The sequence below is a fragment of the Dermochelys coriacea genome, chromosome 19 (assembly GCF_009764565.3).
Source record: "Dermochelys coriacea isolate rDerCor1 chromosome 19, rDerCor1.pri.v4, whole genome shotgun sequence".
NCBI lineage: Eukaryota > Metazoa > Chordata > Testudines > Dermochelyidae > Dermochelys > Dermochelys coriacea.
The window spans coordinates 3718729-3744257 of record NC_050086.2 but is presented as its reverse complement, the minus strand read 5'-3'; the positions used below and the strand labels follow the sequence as shown (position 1 = coordinate 3744257).

At 43.3% G+C, this 25529-nt stretch overlaps 1 protein-coding gene across 2 annotated transcripts in view; it reads left to right on the top strand.

The window, feature by feature from the left end:
* The window catches only part of TFAP2E (transcription factor AP-2 epsilon), a 48036-nt gene extending 24987 nt beyond the window's left edge, over positions 1-23049 (top strand). The window contains exons 4-8 of one of the 2 annotated variants that reach the window (XM_038377277.2): positions 11463-11561; positions 13123-13351; positions 14588-14706; positions 19390-19531; positions 20447-23049. In XM_038377277.2, the coding sequence (XP_038233205.1) occupies positions 11463-11561; positions 13123-13351; positions 14588-14706; positions 19390-19531; positions 20447-20735 (878 nt within the window). In that variant the 3' untranslated portion in view covers positions 20736-23049. The remainder of the gene's footprint in view (positions 1-11462; positions 11562-13122; positions 13352-14587; positions 14707-19389; positions 19532-20446) is intronic. The other variant, XM_038377278.2, reaches the window with a different exon arrangement.
* Positions 23050-25529: the final 2480 nt, after the last annotated feature.

Here is a 25529-nt window from a genome sequence, read left to right as displayed (position 1 = left end):
AGGAGACACTGCCCGTCTTTTCCCAAAAATATTCAGGATTGCTCTAAGCACACAACTTGTCGCCACAAACAGGAAGGGCCGTTCAAATCAAGAAGTGATCAGAACAATTATAAAAGTAACAAGAATGTATAGATACATTAACAGCTGCAATTAAAATAATTCTTTCATAATGATTACTCCCTGTTCCATGCAGATTATTGGACTCAATTTGACACTTATTATTAGAGCTGGTTGGGATTTTGTTTCTCCTGTAAAAAATGTTGATGAAAATGAATTTTTTCTATGAACATTCCTGTTTTGCTGAAAAGCCATTTTATATTGAAAAAACACGTGGATGAACATTTTTCAACCAGCTCTAATTGATTAATAATTTCCACCAAAAATACAAGGAGGAATCAATTTCTTGAGATTGGTTGTTTGGCAAAACAATTTATCTTAACTCATGTTGGTATTACACACAGATCTGCCAACTCCCCCCTTGTCTGGAGCAAGACCCCAGTCCAACAAGGACCCATGCGGGCAAATCTCCTGCATTTGTGCAGAGCCCCAGTGATGTTAACGGGGAGGTCTGCATGGGCGCACAAGTTCCAGAATTAGGATTTTATAAAGGATTCATCTTAAAGCAGTTTCTAAAGCATGGTGGGCCTGTGATGAAAGATTTTTGCAGTGTGTACATTTCCATGAGATGTCTAGAATCCCACCATGAAAATGGTGTCAGCTTCACAGCCCTGTAGAGAATGCTCCCATTGCTCTTTTAAGTAAGGTTTCAATTATACTGAAAAATGCCTGGCATCCCATGTGATTTTGCCCATGTGCAGGCTTTTGAACTAGAAAAAAAACAGGGCTCTTTCCTCTGTGACACTGGTGTCTGATGGAGATCAGTGGTACTGGTGTCTTTTCCCTAGAGCAATCTCCAAGCTACCCACCAACTCCAAAATGGCAGGTGGACTGTGGTTTGAAGCTCAAATTAAAGCCCTCCCCAAATGTTCTGTGGATTGGCAGCAAGTTCTACATGAAGAGAAGTCTTTCTTTTGTATTACTATTCCAGTCTAATCTTTGCTGAAGGGTCTTTCGCCCTTCTATAATCTAAATACATTTTAACAAATTGATAGCAACATTAACATGGCTTATATAGGATCCATAGCCATTTCTAAAAGACACTGCATTTTTGTTCTCCCCTTTTAGATTATGTAGATCCAAGCCACACAAATTCAGGCGCTTCTGTAGGAAATACAGTGAAAACCTCTCAAGCATATTACTGTAAAATGGATTATACTGTTTAAACACATAAAGATCCCATATACCCGTTGCCAAAAAGTAATGGGAGTTTGTGCTGCTAAATGAATAAACCTGTGATGCTTAATGCTACAGAGCAGAATGGTGGCGTGTGTGTGTGTGTGTGTGTGTGTGAGAGTTTGCTACTGTGTTACACATCTGAAACTGGGCTGATCTAGTTTGACATTAAGAAACTTTCTTTGTCATCAGCACCAAACTCCAGTTTCAAATTCCTTTCATTTAAACTTTAGAAAACTCTCAAACCTTCTTTTATCTTTTCATTCTTTTCCACTCTCCATTTTATTTTCCTTTGCACACCCTTCCAAATATCTATATATTTTTCTAAATTAATGTGAAGCAAAAACATTATTTATGAAAAGACGCAGTAGCTATTGAATTATAGCGAGCTGGTAATAATTGAATTAAGGATTTTATTATTGTTATACTTTATTTTATTTTTGCTAATATAGGCATGAAGAAGGGGTTCAGTTTCATGACTTAAAGGAAGTTTATATTTAATTAGGAAGGAAAAATTGAAGGAGCTAAATTGTAGTAAACCCTACCTTTTCAACAGAGATATAAAGGTGAAAATAAAAATTGAACCATTGTTCACTATAGACAGCAGACAGCATTGTGGAAAGCATCCGATGAAGTGAGCTGTAGCTCACGAAAGCTTATGCTCAAATAAATTTGTTAGTCTCTAAGGTGCCACAAGTCCTCCTTTTCTTTTTGCAAATACAGACTAACATGGCTGCTACTCTGAAACCTGTCATTACTTGGATAGTTATTTCTAGAGCTGAGTGAATGGTGGAAAAAATTATCGGAAATATTAATTGAAATTCGAAAGCACATTTCTAAGGGACTGTGTCTGTGACCCTTTTATATTCACTTTCTGTGATCATTTGAGTTTCAATAGCAAAGAGTGAATTTTAACCTTGAATATTTGCTAATTTTGAATTGCAAAATTTGCAATTCAGGCTGTTAACTAAGTCATCCAATCAGAGAACTGAAACAATTCCATGTGACTTATGAAACTAACCATGACTTTGCATACTGTGAATATTCACAATGAATTGTTTGTGAATTAGCTGCAGAAATGCATGAATGATTCTGAATAACAAATACATTTGAGCATTTTGTAATCCTTTTGTAGACAATTCATGAACATTAAAGAAGGCAAAATTAATTAAATACAATTATTAGTTGCAAATTACTTGCTCACCTCTATTTCCCAAACCTGAAGATGAAAGGACTTTATGCTCATGTGTTTGAATAGTTTTTGTTATCCGATTGATTGTCTGTTTCCTTAAGGAGATAATACAGTATTCAGGTTTCATCTTTAACTTAACTAGCACCTTTCAGTACAAAGAATACTCAGCTGCTCTCATAAATGTTACAAGCTGATCATGAAACCCACCACAGACATTCAGCTGCCTCTGGGATTAAACACAGGATATGTTTAACAGTGCACAGCAACAGTAAACAACAGTTTGAGCGGGAAGTAAAGAATCTGTATTCAACTGAAATCACAGGGGAAATTTAAGTAGGTTGAATGTAGAATTGCATAGAAATATAGGGCTGGCAGGGTCTTTGCAAGGTCATGTAGTCCAGCCCCCTGGGCTGAGGCAAGACTAAGTATACCTACACCATCTGTGACAGGTGTTGTCTAACCTGTTCTTAAAAACCTCCAGTGAGAGGGATTCCACAACTCCCTTCAAAGTACTCCAATATGACTTTGGTCAAATATATTTACCTGGTCAGCTTTGGGGGCATAATCTACTGTATTGATTTGCATTTGGAAAGAAAATGTTAGTATAAAGATCTTGCCTAAGCACAGGGTCTCTTCGTGTTAGCGATCTCGTGGGAACAGTTTGGAGGCTTCTGCCCTGTACTCCATTTTCCCTTTGAGATTCTAAGTTCCATTTACCGATCAGCACCCAGGAATCTTGAAAGCTGAAAGATAAAAAACAAGATTCTTTCGATCCTTCCATTTGAAAAGGCCTGCAAGCAGATTGCGGCATTTCCTAGAGAGGGTCTTTGACATGGGGACTTGGTTCAGGTCGTGCATTCAAGATAAAGAAAATACCTGTATAATCCCCTCTGGGAAGAAAGGATAATTACAGACTGCAGGTTTGAAATATAGCTGATGGCACTGACCTTCTTCTCAGGACCATCAATAAATACCTCCCTGCTGAAACACCAGGAAATTGAACAATCTGAACTCTGAAGTACCGTCTGATTGAAAATAAGAGCTTTCAAAGATACAATAGGAACCACTCTCATTCACACCCACACGCAGACACTTCTTGTATATCTGTGTATCTACAGTATATAATTTACAACTGGAGACATTCAAACTGAGGTTAGATTAGTCCTTCTTGATGGATGCTGATAATCCTTTACCCTTCTTAATGTTTACAAACATTAATTAACTAAAGCCTCTCAACCCTGTCTACATAAATACATCTTACCAGTGGGCAAAATGAGGTAGAGAGAGCTTAAGTGACATACACAACATCACACTTTGTGCCAAGGAATGGAATCCAGGAATCTTGATTCCCTGTCTGCTGCTCTAATCGCTAGGCATTGCTGTTTCTGATGCAAGGGGCTGGACTAGCTTACACAAAAGGTTCCTTTGTGCTAGCATCTAGAATTCTGTCACACACAGTGAAACTTGTCTTAAGCAACCTCTCAAAGGACTGATAAAAATAGATTACTCAGTGCAGGTGTCCTTTTAAAGGTTGAGCAGAACTTTACTCTCACGGTTGTAAATCTACAGTAACTCCATTAAACTCAGTGGAGTTGACACCAGTGTGTAACCAGTGAGAGGAGAAAGAACCAGGACCAATGTGTCTAAGGATATTTCTGGGGGCTGCGTCTAAAGACTAGAGGCTGTTTTGTAGGGTTGGTCTCCTATACAGGTTTCACTGAATACCTCTTTAAAACACCCATCCAAGAGTTAACATTCCGACTTTCTGAAGAGATGTGGCTATAACAGCTGCATTACACAGAGGTTTGATGTAGCTGGGGTCTAGGGTTTGATAGGCATGTGTCAGAGAGAAGGCTGGTAGGAAGGGTGATGTTTATTGATCTACTTACTCCCTGTAGAGTTGTTTCTTCTTCACCATGCCCAGTGACTGAGTTGGAAATCAAACTGAACAAGTAATTTGCAATAAACAATTTAGTTGTCAAATGTTGCCACTTTTTCTGCCCACAAATTGTTTTCAAGAAGGACAAACATTTCTCAAATGAAAAAGCACGTGCACATTTTTGTTGTAAAATATTTTCTCCTGTAAGAACAATTTGCTGTGAAGAGCCAATATCTGAACTTCAAACTGTGTCCATCCTGGTGTCTGAGTGGTTGGTGGCCAGCTACAGAAATCACGTGGTACTTTCCCTGTAATTTGATTGGATGCCATATGTACACTACCTGACCACTACTGTGCACACTGCTAATTTGTCAATTAAATAGAAGCTTCAAAATTTGCTTGTGGTGAATATTCCTGGTTAAAAATTGCTGTTTACAAGTCGCCTACTGAAGCTTGAGGGCTCAGATGTTTGTGGAAAGTAAATGTGAGCGTACTGCAAACACAGCAGAATTGAAACTCACTTTTGAATTCAAATGAAGATTTGCAGAAGGCTCTTTCCTGATTTACATCCAGCTCTTGTTTGAAACTTCTTCGAGCAAAATTCAGTGATTCTTAACCCCTCCTCATCAGGATGGCATGTCAGTGGGAATACAGCCAGCTATAGGGAACAAGATGAAAAATTTAAACCTAAGAAATACCAAAGCCAAGGCTGCAAGACTCCCTCCACCCAGTCCAATTTCCTTGTAAAGCTCTCTTTGCTACACACGGGTGTGTGCCAGGGGCTAAGAATGCAATTTTCTAATGAAAGAACAGGGAAGAGAGCCATTTTCAAATGTACATCAGGAATCAATTGACTAATCTCTAAGGACAGTATCTGGTCCAACAACAGAGTTTTGAGATCCCAGCACTGCGAGGAGTTTTTATACATTCACTAGCTCAGATATCCACTTGTTAGGAATCTTAAGCACGAGGTTTCTTGCACATTTGCTCCTGGTCCCACTTGTTGCAAAGACAGACAGCGCCATGGATGCCTGGAGGTGGAATGTCATTGCCACCAAAGCACCATGCACTCAGGACAAAGGATGGAGGGTATCTCCAGAGGCAACAACACCACAGGGTTACAGATCTGTCATTGCTGCAATCCTAACCCATCCCTGACAGATGAAAGCTTATTCTGCTTGATGTACAATGGGAGCTGGGGATAGAGAGATGTCTGCTTTCTAACAGACACTGAGGTTGGCGTGGGATGGGACAAACCAGACAGGGAAAATAGGAAACTTCCCAAGCCCTTTCTCACTTTTTGAGAGGAACCTCTTGGATACATTTCCCTTTCCCTTTCTGGTTTCTCTCTGCACCTGGAACCTGAATCCAAAACAAAGGCTTCTGTGCGTAGGGGACTCTTAACTGGGACCAGGAGCAAATGTGCAAGAAACCTCGTGCTTAAGATTCCTATTCTTGGAAGCTCTCCAGCCCAATTCTACAGAAACAAGCCTTACTCTGTTCTCCCTGGCACTGGTTTTACACCCATCTAGTTCCATTGGCTCAGTAGAGTGACTCCTGATTTACACTGGTGTCAATTGTCAGTGGGAACCAGTCCCAAGACATTCAGATAAATGACCAGGAGCTTGGATGCTTCCCCAAACCAGAACCAAACCCAAACTCCAAGCTTCCTTTCTTTCTGCTACATTTTGTAAACACCAATCTGTACATTTTACAAACCTTGGCTCTGCTCTCATGCACTCTGAACACATCAGAGGGGACTGCAGTGAAGCCCATGGAGTTCCCTGTATAAGCGAGATCAGAATCAGGGCCATTGTTAGCAGCCAACACATTATTCTTCCAATGGAGCAGAAGAGAAACCCTCCTTTAACCACGCTCCCGGTGCTGCAGGGAATGATCAGTTTACAGATTGTAAGGTGACAATTAAAGCTCTCAGTTGCAAGGAGTGTGATGTACCATTTATTGCGGGGTGCTGAGGCAGCTGCTTGGGGAAAGTCAAGGGCTGGGTCCAGATGCTTTGTAAGGAAGGATTCTGATACCGGAGTAAATGTGTAAAGATTTTTTTTCCCCCAGCAAACTGTAGGCAAAAGTTGATCTAGTGTAGCTCTCACTTCCCTCTGCTCTTGCTGGGGCTGTGTTTGTGATATGAGCCCTGTGTCCCTCGCATCCCCTGGCCCATCTTCACCCTGCAGTGGGCCCAGCCAGGCACAGGTCACAAAGAGACCCTCACCTGAGTCTCCATTACAAGCCACTCAGCAATAGAAGGGACTAGGTAGCAGGCAAAGATGGCCTTGGGTGAATGCCCTCAGAGCAGAGCTGGCAAAAGGACTCTGTGCAGCCCCTGGCACCACGGCATCCTGATGGGAGGAGGGGATGTGGCCAGGGAGCTCTGCACTCCAGTAATTCTGGGCTGTAGAATGGCCACAAGTTAGAACAGCCCCTCGGACCTAACTTCAACAGGGGGCTATGCAGACCCCCCTGAACCCAGAATCCAGGAGGTACAGAGATGGCTTAAAGCCACCTTTCTCCTCACCACCCTGTGCTATATCACCTGAGGTACAGCACAGAATCCAGGCTCCTGGCCTCCCATTACATTTTGAGAAAACTGCAGCATCCCACTGGAGATACCAGGTCCTTCACAGGTTGGTCTTTCAGCTCCTTTCTGTCTATCTACAAAGCATCAACCAGTCTCGTATCTTGGCACTGTATCTACTCCCCCGGCTACATCTACCATCCCAGCACTTTCACCGACGGGATCTTTCACCCAAGGATCTCAAAGCACTTGACAAGTTTTAATTAAACAGCACAACATTCCTCCAAGGTATCTTTATCCTCATTTTGCAGATGGTGAAACCCAGGCACATAGAGAAGAAATGACACAATGCATGTCCAGGGCAGAGCTGGAATAGCGCTCAGAGTCCTGACTTCCAGTCTCTCAGCTCTTACCACCAGGCCACCCTGCAGCATTTGTGGGTTTATAGCAGCTCCATGGCATGATCCAGCACGATGAACATGGGGTGATAAAACCCTGTTGAAAGCAGTGAGGGAAGGTACACAGGACGGCCACGTGGCTGTCTGTTCTTAGAAACTGGGCCACATTTCGAAATCTCTCTCTGCCCTTGTGTGAAAGGCCCTGTCTCAGATTAATTGAGTTCTGTCTCAGCGTATGAGTTTCACCATCTCAGACAGCTATGCCCAAGGTGTGTGCAGAGGACAAAAGAGATGCAAATCAGCGTGCACACACACACACGACATTTCTGGTTGGAAATCACAAGTTTCTCTCATTCAAAGGGAAGACAAAATGGCATGTACCCTCTAGAACCATGACTAGACGCTCACATAGGATTTTAGGTCACCATTTACACTGCTGTTCGGCACACACAAAATGTGTAACATGTAGCAACCAGTGCCTCCTCTGGGAGAGTAAACCAGACAGTGAGATCCTGAGCTCTGCCTGATGGAAACGCACCTGGCAACACGATATTGCAGAAACAAGAGACAAATTTCCTTCCAATATCTGCCCACTACTTGCACGTTTATTACTGACACTGCAGTATTTTTAATGGCTAAATTTATTATACAAGACTATGAGACTATGTGAGAAAATCCCCCCTGATATTTCAGGACAACGTCATTTAAAAGCAAGTTCAAAACCTTTCAAACCTTGGGCAAGTCTGTAGGTCTAGATTCACCTAACTCCCATTTATTTCAATAAGAGCTAGATGTCTAAGTACCTTTGTGAATCTGGGCCTCGGTTCTCCATCTATAAAATGGAAATGATAATACTCCTTGTCTATTTATGCTGTAAGTTTCTTGGGGCAGGGACTGCTTCTCGCTATGTGTCTGTTCAGCACTCAGTACTATGGGCCCCTTTTCTGAACCGGGGCCTTTTGGCACAACCAGAATACACTGGTTGTGCCAAATAAATGCTATTCATTAATGACATGCTGCCATTTATAGTCGTAAAGCCCCAGGTTTAACTTGGGATTTCCAAAGGGACACAGCTAAAGATAGGTGGCCCCAAAACACAATCTATCCATCTGCCTAAAACTGTCTGCAGACTCCATGAGTTTTCCCCCCAGAATGGGAACTTAATGTTTCTTGCTTAAAAATAAATCTGTGCTGGTCACCTAGCACACAAGCCACATCTTTTAAATCCCTCCTTAAACCCCACCTTTGCTTTGCAAAACACTGTCTTCTAGCACTGCCTGGGTTGTAGTCTCCCTGCAACTGCAGACCTCTGGGAACATGCCCCCAGCTCCATCTCTAATGCTACCAAGTCCTCTCTTGTATGAGCTCGTTATTCAGCTGTTGCATAGTCTGTAAGCTCTCTGGGGCAGGGGCTGTCTTTCGACATTGGAGCTAAATGGGGCACTAATCTGGGTAACTGTTTCTATAGAAATAATTAAATAATAATAATTGTTGTAATGAAGCAGAAAGCATCAGGAAAGAAAACAGGTTTCAAGTTTTCCAGGCAGTTACTAAAAATACACAATAAAAGTATCACTTTCAACATGACTGGGGAGGGACAGGTAAGTCAAGAGGACAAGAGCTTAAATCCATAGAAGCTAAACTATGCAGACAGTGCCACCTAGCCATATTTTATCAACTTTCCCATTCTCCCTATCCGATTGATTTCTGTAGCTTTGAAAGCTCTAGCAGGTAGAGGTGATGCTTACTAACTTAAATCAGATCCATTGCCAGTCCCCTAGCCCAGCTCAACACAGAGAGAGAGAGAGAAACCCACCACTGCTGCATCCCTTTGTCCTCCTGGAGTAATTCCCTCCAGCTGAGCCCTATCCAATTACCTCTCCTTCCCAGCCTGGCTGTCTGGCAATCCCTGCAGTGAGGAGAGAAACACCTGTGGTGAGTTCTGTGTCCAGGAGAGCATTTTAACTCCTTCATTGCCACCCAGTGGCTGGGTTTATGTTCACCCTGCACACAGATGAGCAGAGCCTTGGGCGTGTCCCTGTAACATTCATGGTGGAAATACAGGTGGCTCAGTTCACCAAAGTTCCTAACTTGGGTCCTATATTTCTAGGGTTATCCATCTGCAGTGGGGACAAATTCCTCCCTTGATATACACACCTATTTCTCATGGAGTCTAATGGAAGAATCAGCCTACTGATGGGAAGGCAATACCCTCAGTGTTCCAAGGTGGATCAAACCCGAGACAGGACATCTCAGGTGGTCTAAATCATGCAGATTTTAAAGGAGAAAGCCCAGTACAATGCAGCCTGCTTAATTTGTATATCACAGCCTTAAGGCTGGAGGCAAACACCCCTGAACACTGGGAATGTTCCGATTTAGATTTGTATCCAAACCATGCAACACAGTGCCACTTCTGCTTAGCACACAGAGTAGTAGAACCCTTCCTGGGGAGAACCATCCAATGGCCTGAAGCCTAGCTATTTTGCCATGAAAACCTTGTCCCCGTAATGTAATTTTAAATCTTGCTACAGTGGTTCCTCCTGCTGCACTGTGGCCCAGGTCTAGATCTCAGAAATGTTCTTTGCTTAGACCAACACAGCACTTCCCAGAGGGTCAGTCATCTGGAAGCACCAACATGGTTTGGAAAGTGAGATTCTGCTCTTTCAAACTGCATCAGAAACAAAGCAAACCCAGAGCTAGCACAGGCAGGGTTTCGTGTTGCCTGCTGAGTATTGGGCAAACCTCCGATAGTCTTGTGCTTCCTTCTTGTCTGCAGGCTGACTCAGGTGTTCTGATCACCTGAGTCTTGAGGCAACAGGAAAGCAGCTTTCTGCAGATCAGGGGGACATTTTGGTTTGCTTGTGACAAGAGCCAGTTTTGGTTCCAAAAAGGCCAAGGAAACCAAACTCCCAGTCTCTGATGGTAGTTTTGTCTCTCATCTGCAGCAGGTTTATTGGTAAAAAAAGCTGCAGATCGGACCAGGCAAACAGAAAGTGACACCAAAACAAAAATAGTTCATGTAGTTACGTTTGATTGTCTGATTGGATTAAGGAAGCCTGGTCTAGTGGATAGGGTAGTGATCTTGTAGTCAGGAGATTTGGAGCCTATTCCCAGCGCTACCTACTTTGTGACCTTGGACAAGTTACTTCCCCTCTTTTTGCCTCTGTTTCCCCTTCCACCTTTTTGTCTGTCTTGTCTATTTAGAGTGCAAACACTTTGGGACAGGACTCTCTCCTTCTGTGTATGTACAGTACCTAGCACAATGGGGCCTTGGTCTCAGTTGGGGTTTCTAGGCACTGCTGAAATACAGATCATTATTCAAATTAATTGTCTGCTATGGGTTCTTCTTGTCATAGCGCCTATAACATTCAGAAAGTCATTGCATGTAACAGAGACTGCCTAACTGGTTCTGGACTGTGGCTCTGGGAGTGGCAGGGACTAGTTTAGTCTTCTCTAGGTGGATTGGTTTTCTGCAGTGTGCATATTCCTAAGAAAAAGTCAGCACGTTTTAAAACTGTCATAGTTACACACCATTTGTCAGTGCCTCATCATGCCCCGTTCATCCGCCCATCACCGTGCTGCCATGGACCGTAGCGCCTGGCCTTGCTGCCCAGCACTCTGTCACGGCATGGAATGCCTTCCAAACACATGTCTGCATTTTACCTTTTTGCTCTGCAAGGTGAGCTTTCCAATAGCTTCCAGCATTATACCGCACCAAATCCAAATGGATTCGCTCTCTCATCCAGGACCAGGGAAAACAAATGCTGTGACATGTGGATGAGTGGTGTTGCATGGTTGTTCCGTCCTGCATGGATATGTAGTCAGACACACAGATACGTAGGTGCCCAGTGGCGCACGGAAGCATGAATACACATTGATGCATGAATCAACAGGGATGAAGTATGAACCTACAAGTAATGCACAACTCTTCACTGACACATGAATGCATGGAAACACATGGATACACTGTGATGCACAAAACACATGAAATCACAAGACATACACAGCTCTCCAGGGATGCATGGAGCTGCATGGATGCACGTTGATGCATGTTGATGCATGTCTCAATGAAGTCCAAAAACTTAGGAATGCATGGACCTGCAGTGAGACACATCTTTGCAGTGATACGTGGACATTTTTAAAACATGCTCTGGCTTTTTATTTTAGGAATGTGCCAAGGGATAAATATTAACCATCCGGGGAATGTGAAAGAAAGCCCTGACGTCGCTGCTGTCTGGAAGCAGCTCTGCTTTCCTAGCCCATACGGTGATGTTCTTGAATCTTTTAGCCTCTGTTCTTCCCTTAGAACCTCTCAATCAGCCACAATCCCAAGTGTCACAACTGTCAGAACTTTACCCATTGCTAGTCAGTTCCGAAGGGAAACCCATGCAACCTGTCCTTCAGTCCCCCGACGTTGTCAGAGTTTCACACTGAGAGGGAACTTAATAGACCTTAGCTTATTTCCATTCATCTTTTAGCCCTAAAACATTAGCCATTTTTATGTAACATGTGCTGCTCTTTTATTGCCATGCTAACAAGTTGTTGAGCTGTATTTACAATATGCTGATTGTAAGGCCCCCTTAATGGGCTCAGTATACTTGCCCTTTCCGATTAAATTTCAGGTTTGCTGTTTCATTTTGGGCATGTGTATTTCCTTTATAAAACCTGGATCTCACCCTGTTATTTGTTGCTCTAAGTATTAGGCATGTGTACAGTTTGAATGTACATCATGGAGTGACCATTACTCAGTAACCACAAAGAATGCCAGGGTTTCAACAATCTGGAGTGATTGCATTTGCAGTTAGCTATGGCGTCTTTGAAAACTGTGGATTCAGAGTTAAATTGGGTGTTAATTTCAAAATATAAAACCCAAAGTCACTTGGCACAAGCTTCTGCCATGGCTCTAACCAAGAAACCTTTATTGTGTCTAAAGAGGTTTCATACTGTAGTGATGTCTGGGGAAAATAGGCCAGTTTCACTCTCAGTGTAAGGCCATGGGCCCTGTGTGGTGCCTGCTGTTCACCATCATCCGTCTGCCTTTCTGCTTTTAATTGGCATTTTCCCCATTAAGTATAAGGCAGTTTGTTCTGGGTTGTTTGGTGAACTGATCTTTTCAGTTAACTTTAGACCAGGGTGACCCAAGTGTGGGGCTCCAGCTTGCTGTATGCCTGATCCAAAGCCAGATGAAGTCAATATGAGTCTTCCCATATCCACACACATAGCCCTTAGCTCCCCTGGGGTTTGCTGAGTCTCAGAAAACGGAGGCGCTAGAGACAGAGTCCAGGTCTGTTGTTCCTCCCTAATGGTGCTGTGTGAACATGGGCCCCAATGAAAATCCCAAATCCAAAACCCCTCCAAAAATCAGAAGTGCTGGAAATCTTGAAACAGGATCCAGATCTGAGTTTTGCAAATGGCCCCTTTCTCTGTGACAGACCAAACCAAAATCTTGGATCCTAAGCACCCCTAAGGCAGACAGGGGAAGGCAGGATTGGGGATCTGGTCAAAATTATGCACCTGGTCCTTTCCTAAAGGCCAAACAAGAACTCCGGATCCTAGCACCCCTGAATTTGGAGGGATAAGTTACAGATCTGCATTTTGCCTGGTTTTCAAACCCTCCCCTCAGGCAGTTTCTCTTTCTCCATTAAGAAACATACAAGACCAAGGAAAACACCATGGTCATGTCTGTTTACTTCTTACGATGGAAATGCCTGTACATTGAGCTCCTGGAATGCTGCCAGAGTGGCCCCAAGCATCACCAAGTTTGTGTTTCCTCTGCTTTAGAACTTTTCCAGTGACATTCTTTCTCTCTTGCTGCTTTTCCTTCCAGTGCCCATCCCCTCGAAGGCAAACGGCACTACCATCTCTGCCCTGTCGATGAACAAAGACAGTTTGATTGGAGGGGTGACAAATCCCAACGAGGTCTTCTGCTCCGTGCCTGGCCGGCTCTCCCTTCTCAGTTCCACCTCTAAGTACAAGGTGACTGTCGGGGAGGTGCAGAGAAGGCTCTCCCCACCAGAGTGTCTCAATGCCTCTCTTCTCGGGGGAGTCCTAAGGAGGTAAGTACCACACCTTACTTATCTTCCTCTCATTTTGTCTCTCCTCTGCTTCCTTCAGGTCAAAGCGTCTGAGCTATTTCCAGTGATGAACCCTTGCCGGTCATTTTTAATTATTTGCATTGCAGTAGAGCCTAGGAGCCCCAGTCAAACACAGAATAAAAAGATAAACCCTGCCCCAAAGAGCTTACAGTCTAGGGAATGCCCTTGAGACTGTCCCACTGACTTCAGATGGCATCTGCGAGTCCTTCCGATTTGGTGTGATGTACAGGTCTGGTTACAATTTCAAACCCCGAGATCTGAATCTGGGAAAGTTCACATTCTGATCCAAATTGTGCAGCTGCCCCCTAGGTCTATAACAGGCCAAGCCAAAGCCCCATCCCAAACACCTTGCCAAACTTCAGGGGTGTTCAATATCTGAATCCAAGTACGAATTTTGCAGCTTGTGCCCTAGTTCTGGGATCCATTGCAAGTGCTTTGTTCAGCTCTACCACGTGGTTATTCTTATACCTTGCCATCGGATAGAGAAGTCCCAGTCCAGGGCTCTTTTCATCTCAGAACAGCAAAGGCTGTAGAGATGTTGAATTAAATTATTCCAGTAACAGGCCACATGTTTTGCTGCTGCTTTGGGTGATAGTCAATTTTATTGCCTTTTGCAGAGATGCAGCCCCAAACCTGCAATGAGCTCACTGGTTGGCTGTTGCTGTTGTCATGCCAGTAAGACCCACCTTTTGGAACAACATTAAAGCCCAGCAGGTCTCTGTGCACTTCTAGGCACATGGGTATTTTTGCAATACAGCGCATCGCCTTGCAAGTTCCTACAAGTTTGCAGCCCAAATGCTTCTTTGTTAATGAATCTGTGAGTCTCCTGCACAAACTTAGATGAGCTGCTGTTTGTTGGAACAAAGGCATCACTGAGGATTGCTATTGTTGAGAATTTGAACCAATAAAACTAGTGAATGGATGAAGGTTCTTTTTATTCTCATATCTGTTTCATTCTCTCCATGGCTATAAAAGAATCCAGGACTACCTTGCCATTTGGAATATAGAAATTGATTTTAACAAACTTTATATTCTGTTATCAGTAGTTCTTACAATTGAGATTCATGAAGCTTATTGTATATTTTATGCCAGATCAAGAGACTACTCAGTTACAACAGGCTGGGAAACAGCAATTTGTGTGTTGCTTTTTCTTGCCTTTCAACTAAAATCTTTTCCCTCCTTGTTTCCCTCTTGCAGGGCAAAATCAAAAAATGGTGGAAGGTGTTTAAGGGAAAGATTAGAGAAAATAGGCTTAAATCTACCTGCAGGAAGGCGTAAAGCTGCCAATGTCACTTTGCTGACATCGTTGGTGGAAGGTAAGAGTCATTCTGTGGTTTAACATCAGACTGGGGTGCCCAACCTTTGCCCATTCTAAGTCCTCCATTTGCAATTTGCCAGAAGGCCTATAACAGAACAGATTATGCAGCAGCCATCATTAAGCCATAGTGGTGTCTGCATGTAATTCTCCATCTTGACCCAAGCACGTCTTCTGAACTAACAGATTTCTGCTGGGCTAACAAGAGCACAGTTTGGAGAAAGCACTCACAATCGGAACGAGGTAGGACTCTGCAGACCTGTCAGGGCAAATGTTGCAGCGCTTACATGTGGCAACCAATGCTTTTTGGGGTCCTTTAAAACATCATGGGATCTAGAATTTAGAACCACTGAAATCTGAAACCCAACCTGTTGCTTAGCTATGACTGGTTCACATAAGTCACATATTATTCTTTCTGTTCCCTCATTGCATGAGCTTAACTCTTCAAATCAAATTTTCAGCACGAGTTTGAAATGTGCTATCAATGACTATTGGAGCTTAAAATTCACTTTTGTGAATTACTACAAGTAAAACTCAGTCGCCTGAAGAGTCACAGAAAGCAAACACAAAAGGAGCAGGAATGCGGCCAAAGCAAACTCATTAAGAAATTATCACGAATATTCACCAACCTATTCACAAATATGCCCTCACTTCTATTGCGAAGTTACTGCACTACTGAAAATGTTGTGTCCTTGGCCCAAACAGACCTGTTTGTTGGGACTCAGACTTGTGTAGATCTTCACATGTTCCCTTGTCTTGCCTTTGAAATAGGTCAAATGCACTTCCAATCCTAGCTGCCCCCATGTCTGGATTCATGATACACTACTGCTCCACACACTCCTTAAAAATATGCTTGAGGTTGGCTCAATGGCACTACTGTGTGAGACAGCAGGGTTCAATTCCCAAAAGAGAAACAGTGGGGGAACCACAGCCTTCTTGGGTGAGTAGAGGGAGATAGTCTGTAGTGGCTGATCTGTGAGCACGGGGTGGGTGCTGAGTGAGGCTACGGGAAACACGCTATGTAGGGCCTCCATAGTCAACATATAACTTGCCCTTTAAACATGAAGTCCCCTTGCTTAAAGCTGCATGTTTAGTAGTTCTCCTCCCAGCCTTCACACTATGGAAATGATGATGTTGCTACCGCATCTATGGACCAAAGGACACAGGAAGGAGACAAATGAAATGGTAGCTCCAACTCCCTTCCAGCTTCGGAATCCATTGTATTTGTGCCCAGCGTGTTGGAGGCAGCTGCCTGCAGTTTTTGAATAGAAAATTGTCTCCATTGTTGCCAGCAAATTAAATGACCCGCTTCATTAGGCGGAGGTTGTTACCAAGGGCAATCGGTGCATGCTGAATGACAGGCTGATTTCCATTAAAAGAAAAGAAAGAAAAGAACGGAAAGAAAGGAAGAAATATACATTTTGATTTCATGAGGCTGCTGACTTTTTGGTTACTGCTTAACAGCTCATAGTAAATAAAAGAGTGGCGCCATGTGTGCTTGATGGATATGATTTCCTCTTGCAACTCAGTGTTATGGTATTGGAAGATGGTTCACCCAGGGGAAGGTGCTAATGCTTTGCCATTTTTCAGCAGACAGAAACTAGGTTGCCCTGCTATGCCCCAGGCTCCTTTCTTCTGGGACATTTGTTCTCTTATTTTCATCTGTTTGCTCCCCTCTGCCTCTTCAACCTCTGTACTTTTTATTTATTCATTTTTTATTTATTACTGGGTGTTTCTGAGCATTAATTATATTTTTATATCGATGCAGAGCTGTTCATAAATATAGATGGAGGGAGAATTGGTGGTCATGGGTAAATGAGACAGGGGAATAAAAATCATCACCTAAAATAGCAAAAGAAGAACATTAGACACATAAGGCTGTACTAGCGGGATGTGCTTAGTGGACAGTTTGCTAGCTTCCAGAGCTTTGCTTCAAGTAGAACTCACACGCTGTTTCTCCTGTGCTAAGGTTCAGCCAGTTTGGAGTCTAAGATTTGTCTCTTTTGATTCTCATGTGCCAATCTCATCATCTTATAAAAAGGAAGCAAGGCATGCTAGAACCAGGGGGAAGGAAAGAGCAGAAGTCACCGTGATGTCCTCCATGAATGTACTATGCAAATCTCAAGGACAGTATTTAGCACTTAGATACTGCAATGCTAGACACGTTAGAAATATCTAAGAGAGCCACATGTACAAATCAGTAGAAATAGAAATGTGTGTTTGGAATTTTTCATGGGATTTTTGGTGGTCTGCTCTCTGGCATTTTGGGTGTAGGTTTCACTGGAGTTACACCAGGGATGAATTTGGCCTTAATTCTACACAAGATACCAGGTTACATTCCAACTTTCAAAACACTCTCAAACACTCCAGAAAAGAGTATGAAAAGAACGTGGCTAACGTAGGCATCTGGCCCGAAAACTTTACTGGGACAGCTCAGGCACTGAAAGAAACACGTGGGATGAAATGTTGGCTGAATTAGGGCATTACCTGTGTAAAATCACTTGACAACTCTCCTTCATGGCCATCTCTGCCATGTGCCCTCCTGCGCCACACTGGCCTGAAGGTGCCCCAATCTATTTCATTACAGCAGGTAAGGAAGCCCCTGTTCTACCAGGCCCTGATTCAGCAAAGCACTTTAAGAACATGTACTGACCTTCGGATCAAGCCCCTTTACAGTGTCTCAAGTTGGGCTCCCAAATCATTAGTCACCTTCAAAACACTTAGCTTTAGCCACTAGCACATGCTTCCACCAAGCACCAAGGACAGAGCCAAGAAGTCCCAACTTCCAGTGCTTTGCTTTAACCACTCTTCTATAGCTTCTGTTCCACAGAAGTGACTGTATTTTCAGACATATTGTGCACACGCACATGTGCCCACACACACAAAATTGCCCCAACTCTAATTTTCTAGTATTTCATTATATAGTTATGGCTGAGGGAGTGAGGAGGGAAAGGAAATTGAGACGCTTCAGACGGGAAGCCCAAACACTCTGCCCAAACTAGGCTTCACACACAATTCTCAGAGCTGGGGTGGCAGCGATGGGAACTAGGTTAATGCTCTTAGGATGGATGGCCTAATACGTGTGAGCAGCAGGGGGCAAGTCAAATTAGCTCTGTCCGCCTAACCGGGAGTTTGGGCATGATCAATTGCCATCAGCTCTGATTATTTCCATGGGGATGCCTGAAGATGGATCAATTTCATCAATGAGAGGGCAGTTCCATGGAATGATGGATACCCAGGCTGAGCACTCTCCCCTTAGGCCTTTCTGTTCAGTGAGGAAGGATACAAACAAGAACCTATCTTCCTTCTATTCCTCTTGTGTTTCCCCCCTTCCCCTCTTCTTGAGTAATCACAATATTAGGGTGTCCCCCCCACAAAAAGGAGTCCCCTTTGATAGTCCGGGTTTGTGGTAAGGCAGCATGGTTGCCTAATGCAAAGGGATCATACTCTGATTCTGAAATAGGAGGGCCAGTAGGAAAAGATAGAAGGAGAAAACAGGTGAGAGAAAGAGAGAGATGATGCGGGAGGTGGGAGGGACAGAGATGTCTCTGTTACGCTACCTCCTGCAAGATAACAGCACAATGGGCCAAATTCCACCCAAATGTAACTTCAGCCACATTGACTTTGGTGTGTTATTTTATCAGCCAGCAAAGGAGGGAGGGAGGGATTTTGTTTTTAGAGCCAGCGACTGTCAATCAGGACTCCAGGGGCATGATTCTCCCACAGCAAGGTACAAGAAACTCCCATTGCCTTCGGTGGGAGCTTGACATAGTGCAGCACCTCCAGAAGGGCCCCCCTGTGGCAGGTACAACATGACAGGCCTGTCTGCCTCAGTTTCCCTCCTGGAGCATCTCCAGAAAGAGTCCAAAGCATCTTCCCAAGTATAAATATAGCCCTTGTGGGTTCCATTTATTACAGAAGTCCCATGCATGTAAACTTTAACAAAGTGCCACAACCTTAGTCTAGATCTTCCCCAGCATAATCCAAAACAATATGCACAGCATACCATCCTAAGATCCCTCCTCATGCCCCAGCTATCCAGCCCAGTCCTCTCCTGTCCTTGTACCAAGGCAGCCAGCCAGCCCTTCCACATCCAGAGAACAGCTCCACTCTTCCCAGAAGGAACCCCACAGCCTCTCTGCTGGGAGATCATAGAATATCAGGGTTGAAAGGGATCTCAGAAGGTCATCAAGTCCAACCCCCTGCTAAAAGCAGGACCGGTCCCCAATTTTTGCCCCAGATCCCTAAATGGCCCCCTCAAGGATTGAACTCACAACCCTGGGTTTAGCAGGCCAATGCTCAAACCACAGAGCTATCCCTTTACCAGGGGAGCATCCTTCACTCTACTCCCTGTCTCTGATCCTCCCTGGTTCTTTATAGCCTCCAGTGGTGCCCTGCCCTCTTAATTGGCCAAATGGGAGTACTTGTCCTGGCACAGGAGAGCTGGACCTACTTCTTCACAGGGGCTAGCCACCCTGTGACTCAGCTAGTCCCAGAATGCTAGAGCCAATCATGGAGAGTCCAGAGTTTTTCTCCCCTTGGCTAGAGATCTGAGAAAAAGGGCATCCAGCCCCAACAGAAATGAGCAAGGCATCCCAATAAGATATGTGGAGACTTCTGCAGAAAATGCTCCCTCGTTGTTACACAAGTACAGACCCAGCTCATTAATTTGTCCTTCTTTTAGGCGAAGCGGTTCACCTTGCCCGGGATTTTGGATACGTGTGTGAAACAGAGTTCCCAGCGAAGGCAGCCGCGGAATACCTATGCCGTCAGCACTCCGATCCCAGCGAACTCCATACCCGGAAAAACATGCTCCTGGCTACCAAGTGAGTATGCATCCCCAGCAGCATCAAGGCCCCCTTGTGCTAGGCATTATATATACATATCACGGAAAGACAGTCCTTGCCCCAAGGAGGACACATTCACGGGAATGGGCTGCACACACTCATATCCAACGGATACACAACACAGTGAAATGCATCATGCACTCACATCGGAAGGACGAACATGAACATTCAAAGGACATGCTCATTGACACTGCAGGCATTTGGCTTATGTTTGCCTTTCATGACATCTCCCCTGGGGATAACACATCACTTCACCAAACACTTTCCTCTTATTTTTTGTTGTTGGATTGTTTTAAGCTAACTGTTTTCAAGTGGTGTTCTGCTCCGAACTGTGACTCATTACAAATAGCTTCATGGGGTTCCTTGCTTTTTGGGCCTCAGAGATTTTCAAATCATTTCACTTAGTTTACAAGTAAAAGAGGGTTTTATTTAACTGCCAGTCCTGCAAACTCATCCTGGGACCTGAACTTCAAGCCAGGTTCTTTCCTTCTCGGATATCTTCACCAATCATAAAGATTCTGCAAGCTAAATCATGCCCTAAGTAATACCTGTGCAACCCCACTGCCTTCAAATCATGCCCTCAGTGACAACTGTGCAAACATGATTCTTACGGGGCTTCATAATGATGCACAGGGAATCGAATTGGAGACCCATTAAACTCATCTCGTCCAGGCTAGCAAACAGGTAGCCAATGGAAATGACCTTCAATCCCTACCAGCTCAGGGCTGAATTCAGACCAGTGTCCTGGAAGGGAGACACTTGGAGTCTCTTGGCTCAACCAGTCCCCCCAGTGATAACAGATTAAATGAATTACAGAAACAGAGCACAAACAGAAATTTAGGACCATAGATTTCCAGCCTCTTTAAAAACGTAATGGCTTCTTTTCTCTTGTAGGCAAATTTGTAAAGAGTTTGCAGACTTGATGGCCCAGGATCGTTCTCCGCTTGGGAACAGCCGCCCGTCTCTCATCTTAGAGCCAGGTGTCCAAAGCTGCTTGACTCACTTCAGCCTGATAACCCACGGCTTCGGGGGCCCAGCTATCTGTGCAGCACTCACAGCTTTCCAGAACTACCTGGTGGAGTCCCTCAAGGGTTTGGATAAAATGTTCATGAACAGCACAGGGAATGGGCATGCAGCTGGAGACTCTAAAGCATCAGAGAAAGAAGTGAAACATCGGAAATAACATGCTGTCTCCCTCCCCCTCCCCACTGCGGGGAGCTCTTCCCAGCTCATGATAGGAGGTCTGATCTTATTGGTGTTAGAAAAAAGATATGTTTTCCGAACTACGATGTTTGAACTTGAGACACAACTCTTAAAGCAAACAAATAAACAAGACGATTTAAAGAATTTAAGAAGAAAAGAAGAAGAAGAAAAGAACCTTAATGGACATCACTGAGATCGAGAGAATAAGACAGGTTGATGGCTTTTGTTTATTTTAATTGTGGATGCAGGAAGCCAAGTCATGTGCAATTTTATTTTGTTTTGTTTTTTAACCCACAACGAAATACTGAAGTGCCCCAGGAGTCTGTTCAAACTGAAACACCGAAAAATCAATAGAGAGGAAAGGCCTCAGCCACTCAAGATGCTTTTGAAACTGAGACAGAAATAAGTCAGGTGGGATTTTTTTGTACTGCAGGCAGATCTGGATGTATAACCTCCTACAACAGGCAGACAGGGAATTTTCCAATGATGCCACCTACACAATCGTCCTATGCCCAAGACAAGAGGAAAATCACCAGCGTTGCTGCCTTGATTTTCAAGTGGTTTTAAGACTTTGTTTACAGTTTGCAACAAACTGACACTCACTACAGATTTTCTCCAGGGCCTATGGAACTCTGAGCCATTCAGGAGAACAATCTTACACTCAGACTTCTTTCCAAGATGGGAATTGATCAACGAGAACCTTCTGGAATGTTACATGCAAGCCAATGGGATCAAGCAGGTTAAGTTACACCTGGGACTAAATAAAACTCCACAATCTACAAATAACAGCACACAGGTTTCTAAAATGATAATAATAATAATAATTAATAAAGCACAAGGAGCAGAACTTGAACCAGGCCAAATTGAACTGAACTGTTCTAAATCTGTACATATTTATTTATGTGTAATTAAATCTGAAAGTTTTAAAATGTCCAGTGCAAGTTATTTATATCTAATTGAGTTGGGATTTTTTTTTTTTGGAAAGAGGAAAGTCTTTGGATTTTCTGCCATTAGAAATGGGAATGAAGTTTTGGAGTCACAAAACTGTAGCATGGACAGCAGGCTGTGATGATAATGGCTATAGAAGTTCTGCAGGGTTTTGTACTTGCTGTTGTTTCTCTGAAAGCTGCAATCGATGTACAACACACCACAGTGTCATTCTCATTATCTTAATAAACCTCTTTTTATTTGAAGAAAACACCTTCATGTTCTCTGTGACACTTGGTTTCTTCTGTTTCTGTGGCTGCCAGAAGGAAAAGTTTTACAAATCCAAGGGAGGGGAAGTCTCCCACCCCCTTTTGTTTTGTTTGTGTAGCTGACATTTGACTGAAATAAACTATGGATTAATAGAAATGAGCTGAGAGTTACTGGAGCTAGGATTTACACCCTGATCCTGCAAATAGCTGTACTTTGGGCAGGCCCCCTGCAAGAGCACAGAGCCAGTGGCAGGATTGAAGTCTTTGATTTTACTGAAGACAATAGAGCAGAGATGGGTTTACAAAATGAGGATCTGGATCCCCTCAAAGTTCTGGGGTGTTTGGAGCCATGTTTTGGATTCAGGAGACAAAGACCATTGTGAAATTCAGACTGGAATTGGGGTTCAGATTTTATGCACACAATTGCCAAGTTCTAGGGTGTTCAGATCTGGAGTTTTGGCTCAGGTGTCTTGGTCCCAGGCCTTTGTCTGCTTTGTAGATATAGTTTTCCCTTAGGAATATAGCAGAAGCTGATGGAAAGTGTAGAGAAACCCTCAAATGATCACAACATAAACATCCTTTAAAGAGAGATGTTTGGCAATTTAAAAGGAAATGTGATTTTTTTTATATTGAAATCCTCTAGAGATGGGCCCAAACTGGAGGCATTTTTCCAAATCATCATCCCTCCAAAACATTCAGCATTCACATCAAATGGAAACCGGTGGAGAAACAGCACTGAGTCTGTAGTTTGCAAAACTAATCCCTAAACGACAATGCTCTGCAAAACCAAAAGAATCCTGACTTTGCCCCATTGTTGGCATTGTCTTGCGTACGTTAAGACAGAGACTTCAGAACAGGAAATATACAAGAACTGGTTGGGGGTATGGGAGGCACATCTGCTACATGGCATCAGAACAATATGACATGGATGCTGATATATAATTATAATCTATAAACATGCAAAGGTGAGTATAGGGGGAGTGAGAAGTCATTTCACAGTCATAGTCATACAGGTGTTGCTTGCGTGAATAGGCCACTCTGCATATACCAACTAATTCTGGTGAGTGTTCTTGAAATGCAACAGAGAGAGACATTAGACAGCATGAACATCAGGTTATAATGTACGGTAATTATTCAATTTGTCAGGGAGAAAAACTACCTCCCCTACTGTTTTCCCCTTTGGGCTGCTGCTAAGTCCCTTGAAAGTTTCATGAGCCAAAGCCAAAGTAATAATGTCTCGGGTGGGAACTGCTTCTTTGTAAAGTGGGTGGGAGATTGTGGGCTCTGCCCCAGACTTCCTGGCTGCTTTTGCGTAAATCATATAAAGTCTGGTTTTCAGAAGCACCCAGACCTACATTTTCAAAAGGGACTAGTGATTTTGGGTGCCCAGCTTGACACCTAAAAAGAGCCTAGTTTATATAAGGCAGGTGTAGGCACAGTCTTCAAATTGGGCCCCTAAGATGGCCTCAAGTTGGGAACCCAGAAATGGAGGCACCTAAAATCAGTAACCACTTGTGAAAAGTCAGGCCTGAGTCCCACAACTGCAGCAGAAATCAATGGGAGAGGCGGGTGCTCAACGCCTCTGAAAAATCCAATTTCTAATATTTCTGTGCTTCAGTGGCACATCAGGAAACTGCGTGTAATAATACCTCTCAGACTCTTTGGGGGTGAAGATAAGCCCATAAATACTTGGTGATGGGGCCATATAAATATCTAGATATACAGAAAATACTGTTTTAACTCATTGATCTCCACAGAACAGAGAAAGATTTAGTCACATGCCTCTCCCTTATGCTATTAAACCTTGCTAACAAAATCAACGTGTTCACCCCAAAACATGTGATAGTTAGGTGCTTATTGTTGGCTTCTCTCTTTTTGCTTCACACCATCTGCATGTCTTTCCCAGCCAAGTGCAGCAAATCAGAGCAATCCAAAAGATAAGTGTTTGTCAGGAGGATGCTTTTTATTCAGAATCTCATTAGTGCTAGAATTTACCTGCCAGGATCCATGTCCTGTAGGGACCCCCAGTTATTTTCTCCACCTTCCCATCCTCAGAAGCCATGAGCGTCCTTTCCACAATCCAGGACCTCCCCTTGTATAAATTCCCACACTGACTACATATATCATCGTGAGAAAACATGTGACATTACTGTTGGCAAAGTGTATTTCAAAACAGATTGTCTCATGATTTCTAACCGTTATGGGACACTTTGGAATTTCAATCTAAAATGTTGTTTGAATTAATTTTGTACAAACAACAAATCTAGGAAACCACAAGACAGTCCCTGACATGAAACGTGAAAGTGACGTGTAGCTTAAGACTCTAAATTCTCTAATACTGAGATATCTCATGGGTTAACTATGGTTAATATTGAACTGCAACTATGTATTTTATCATTAACATAAAGAAGAGGCTGTAGTTATGTGTTGCTATTCTGCATGGCTTTGAATAGAATGAATAATTCACCTTAATAGGATACCTTAAAAATGACAGGATGGTAATCTCTCTCTGTAGTACACCAACACAATAAATAGACTTTTGCAAGTTGCTGACTTGTGCCTGGTGTGTCCTTTCATTTATGACAGTCTTTAAAGTTCCAATTTAACAGATAGAGCATAAAGGAGTCAGACAGTCAATAATCGATGAGAGTATTTCTGTTGACTTTAATGGGATTTGAATCAGACGAGGGGGAGGGGAAGGGAATCCATGTAGTGAAATTGCAGGACCAAAATCTCCTTCCAGTGGTAATAAAATAATCAAATATAACCAATATGCTCAGGGGAAAAGTAATTGGAGGAAGTGGCCTAAACAGCATAATGTCCTAGACAGAGTCCCACCCCAATTTTATTTGTTCCTGACCCAGACTTTCGGAGAACCACACTTGAAGAATTCAGCCTTTACTACACAGGATCAGAACTCTTTGCAGGAATTTAGTTAGATTTAATAGATTTTAAGGCCAGGACATACCATTATGATCATCTAGTTTGACTTCCTACATAACACAAACATTATCACTTGGGCCACCAGGGACTCTTGGTGCTGTAAGTGAGAATATCTTTAAACCAACCCTTAGACTTTATCCCTCACTACTAGGACATCCCCCACATTTGAACCGACAATCTCTGGCACTGAAAGAGCCAGTGAGCCACTTAGTGGTACATAGTCATCCAACCAGAGTGGAGGTGTTCAATGAAGCTAATAGCTCCTACCGTAAACTGAGTCTAAGCATATTTATTCTGATGCCCTCCAGGATATGTTTCTGCTGATCTTTCCTAGCAAGCAGGAGTCTGAAGACATATCCTGGAATACAGAAGTGTTCCCTTAAAAATGACATTCAGTTTAGCAGCATAGGGCATAGCAGATATCATATAAAAAGGCCTGTTTGAATGCAGATAACTATCCAATCCCTTTTGATGGTAGGGCTGAGGTCAGATGAGATCAAAGTATTGCTCCAAATCAAACACTGGAGTGTGCCAAGATGTGTTTTGATCTTATGTCCCTCTTACTAGAACCCCATAGGATGGATCTATGTAGATGGGATTTTCTTGGGTATCTAGTTCTATTTTGTTAGCATACC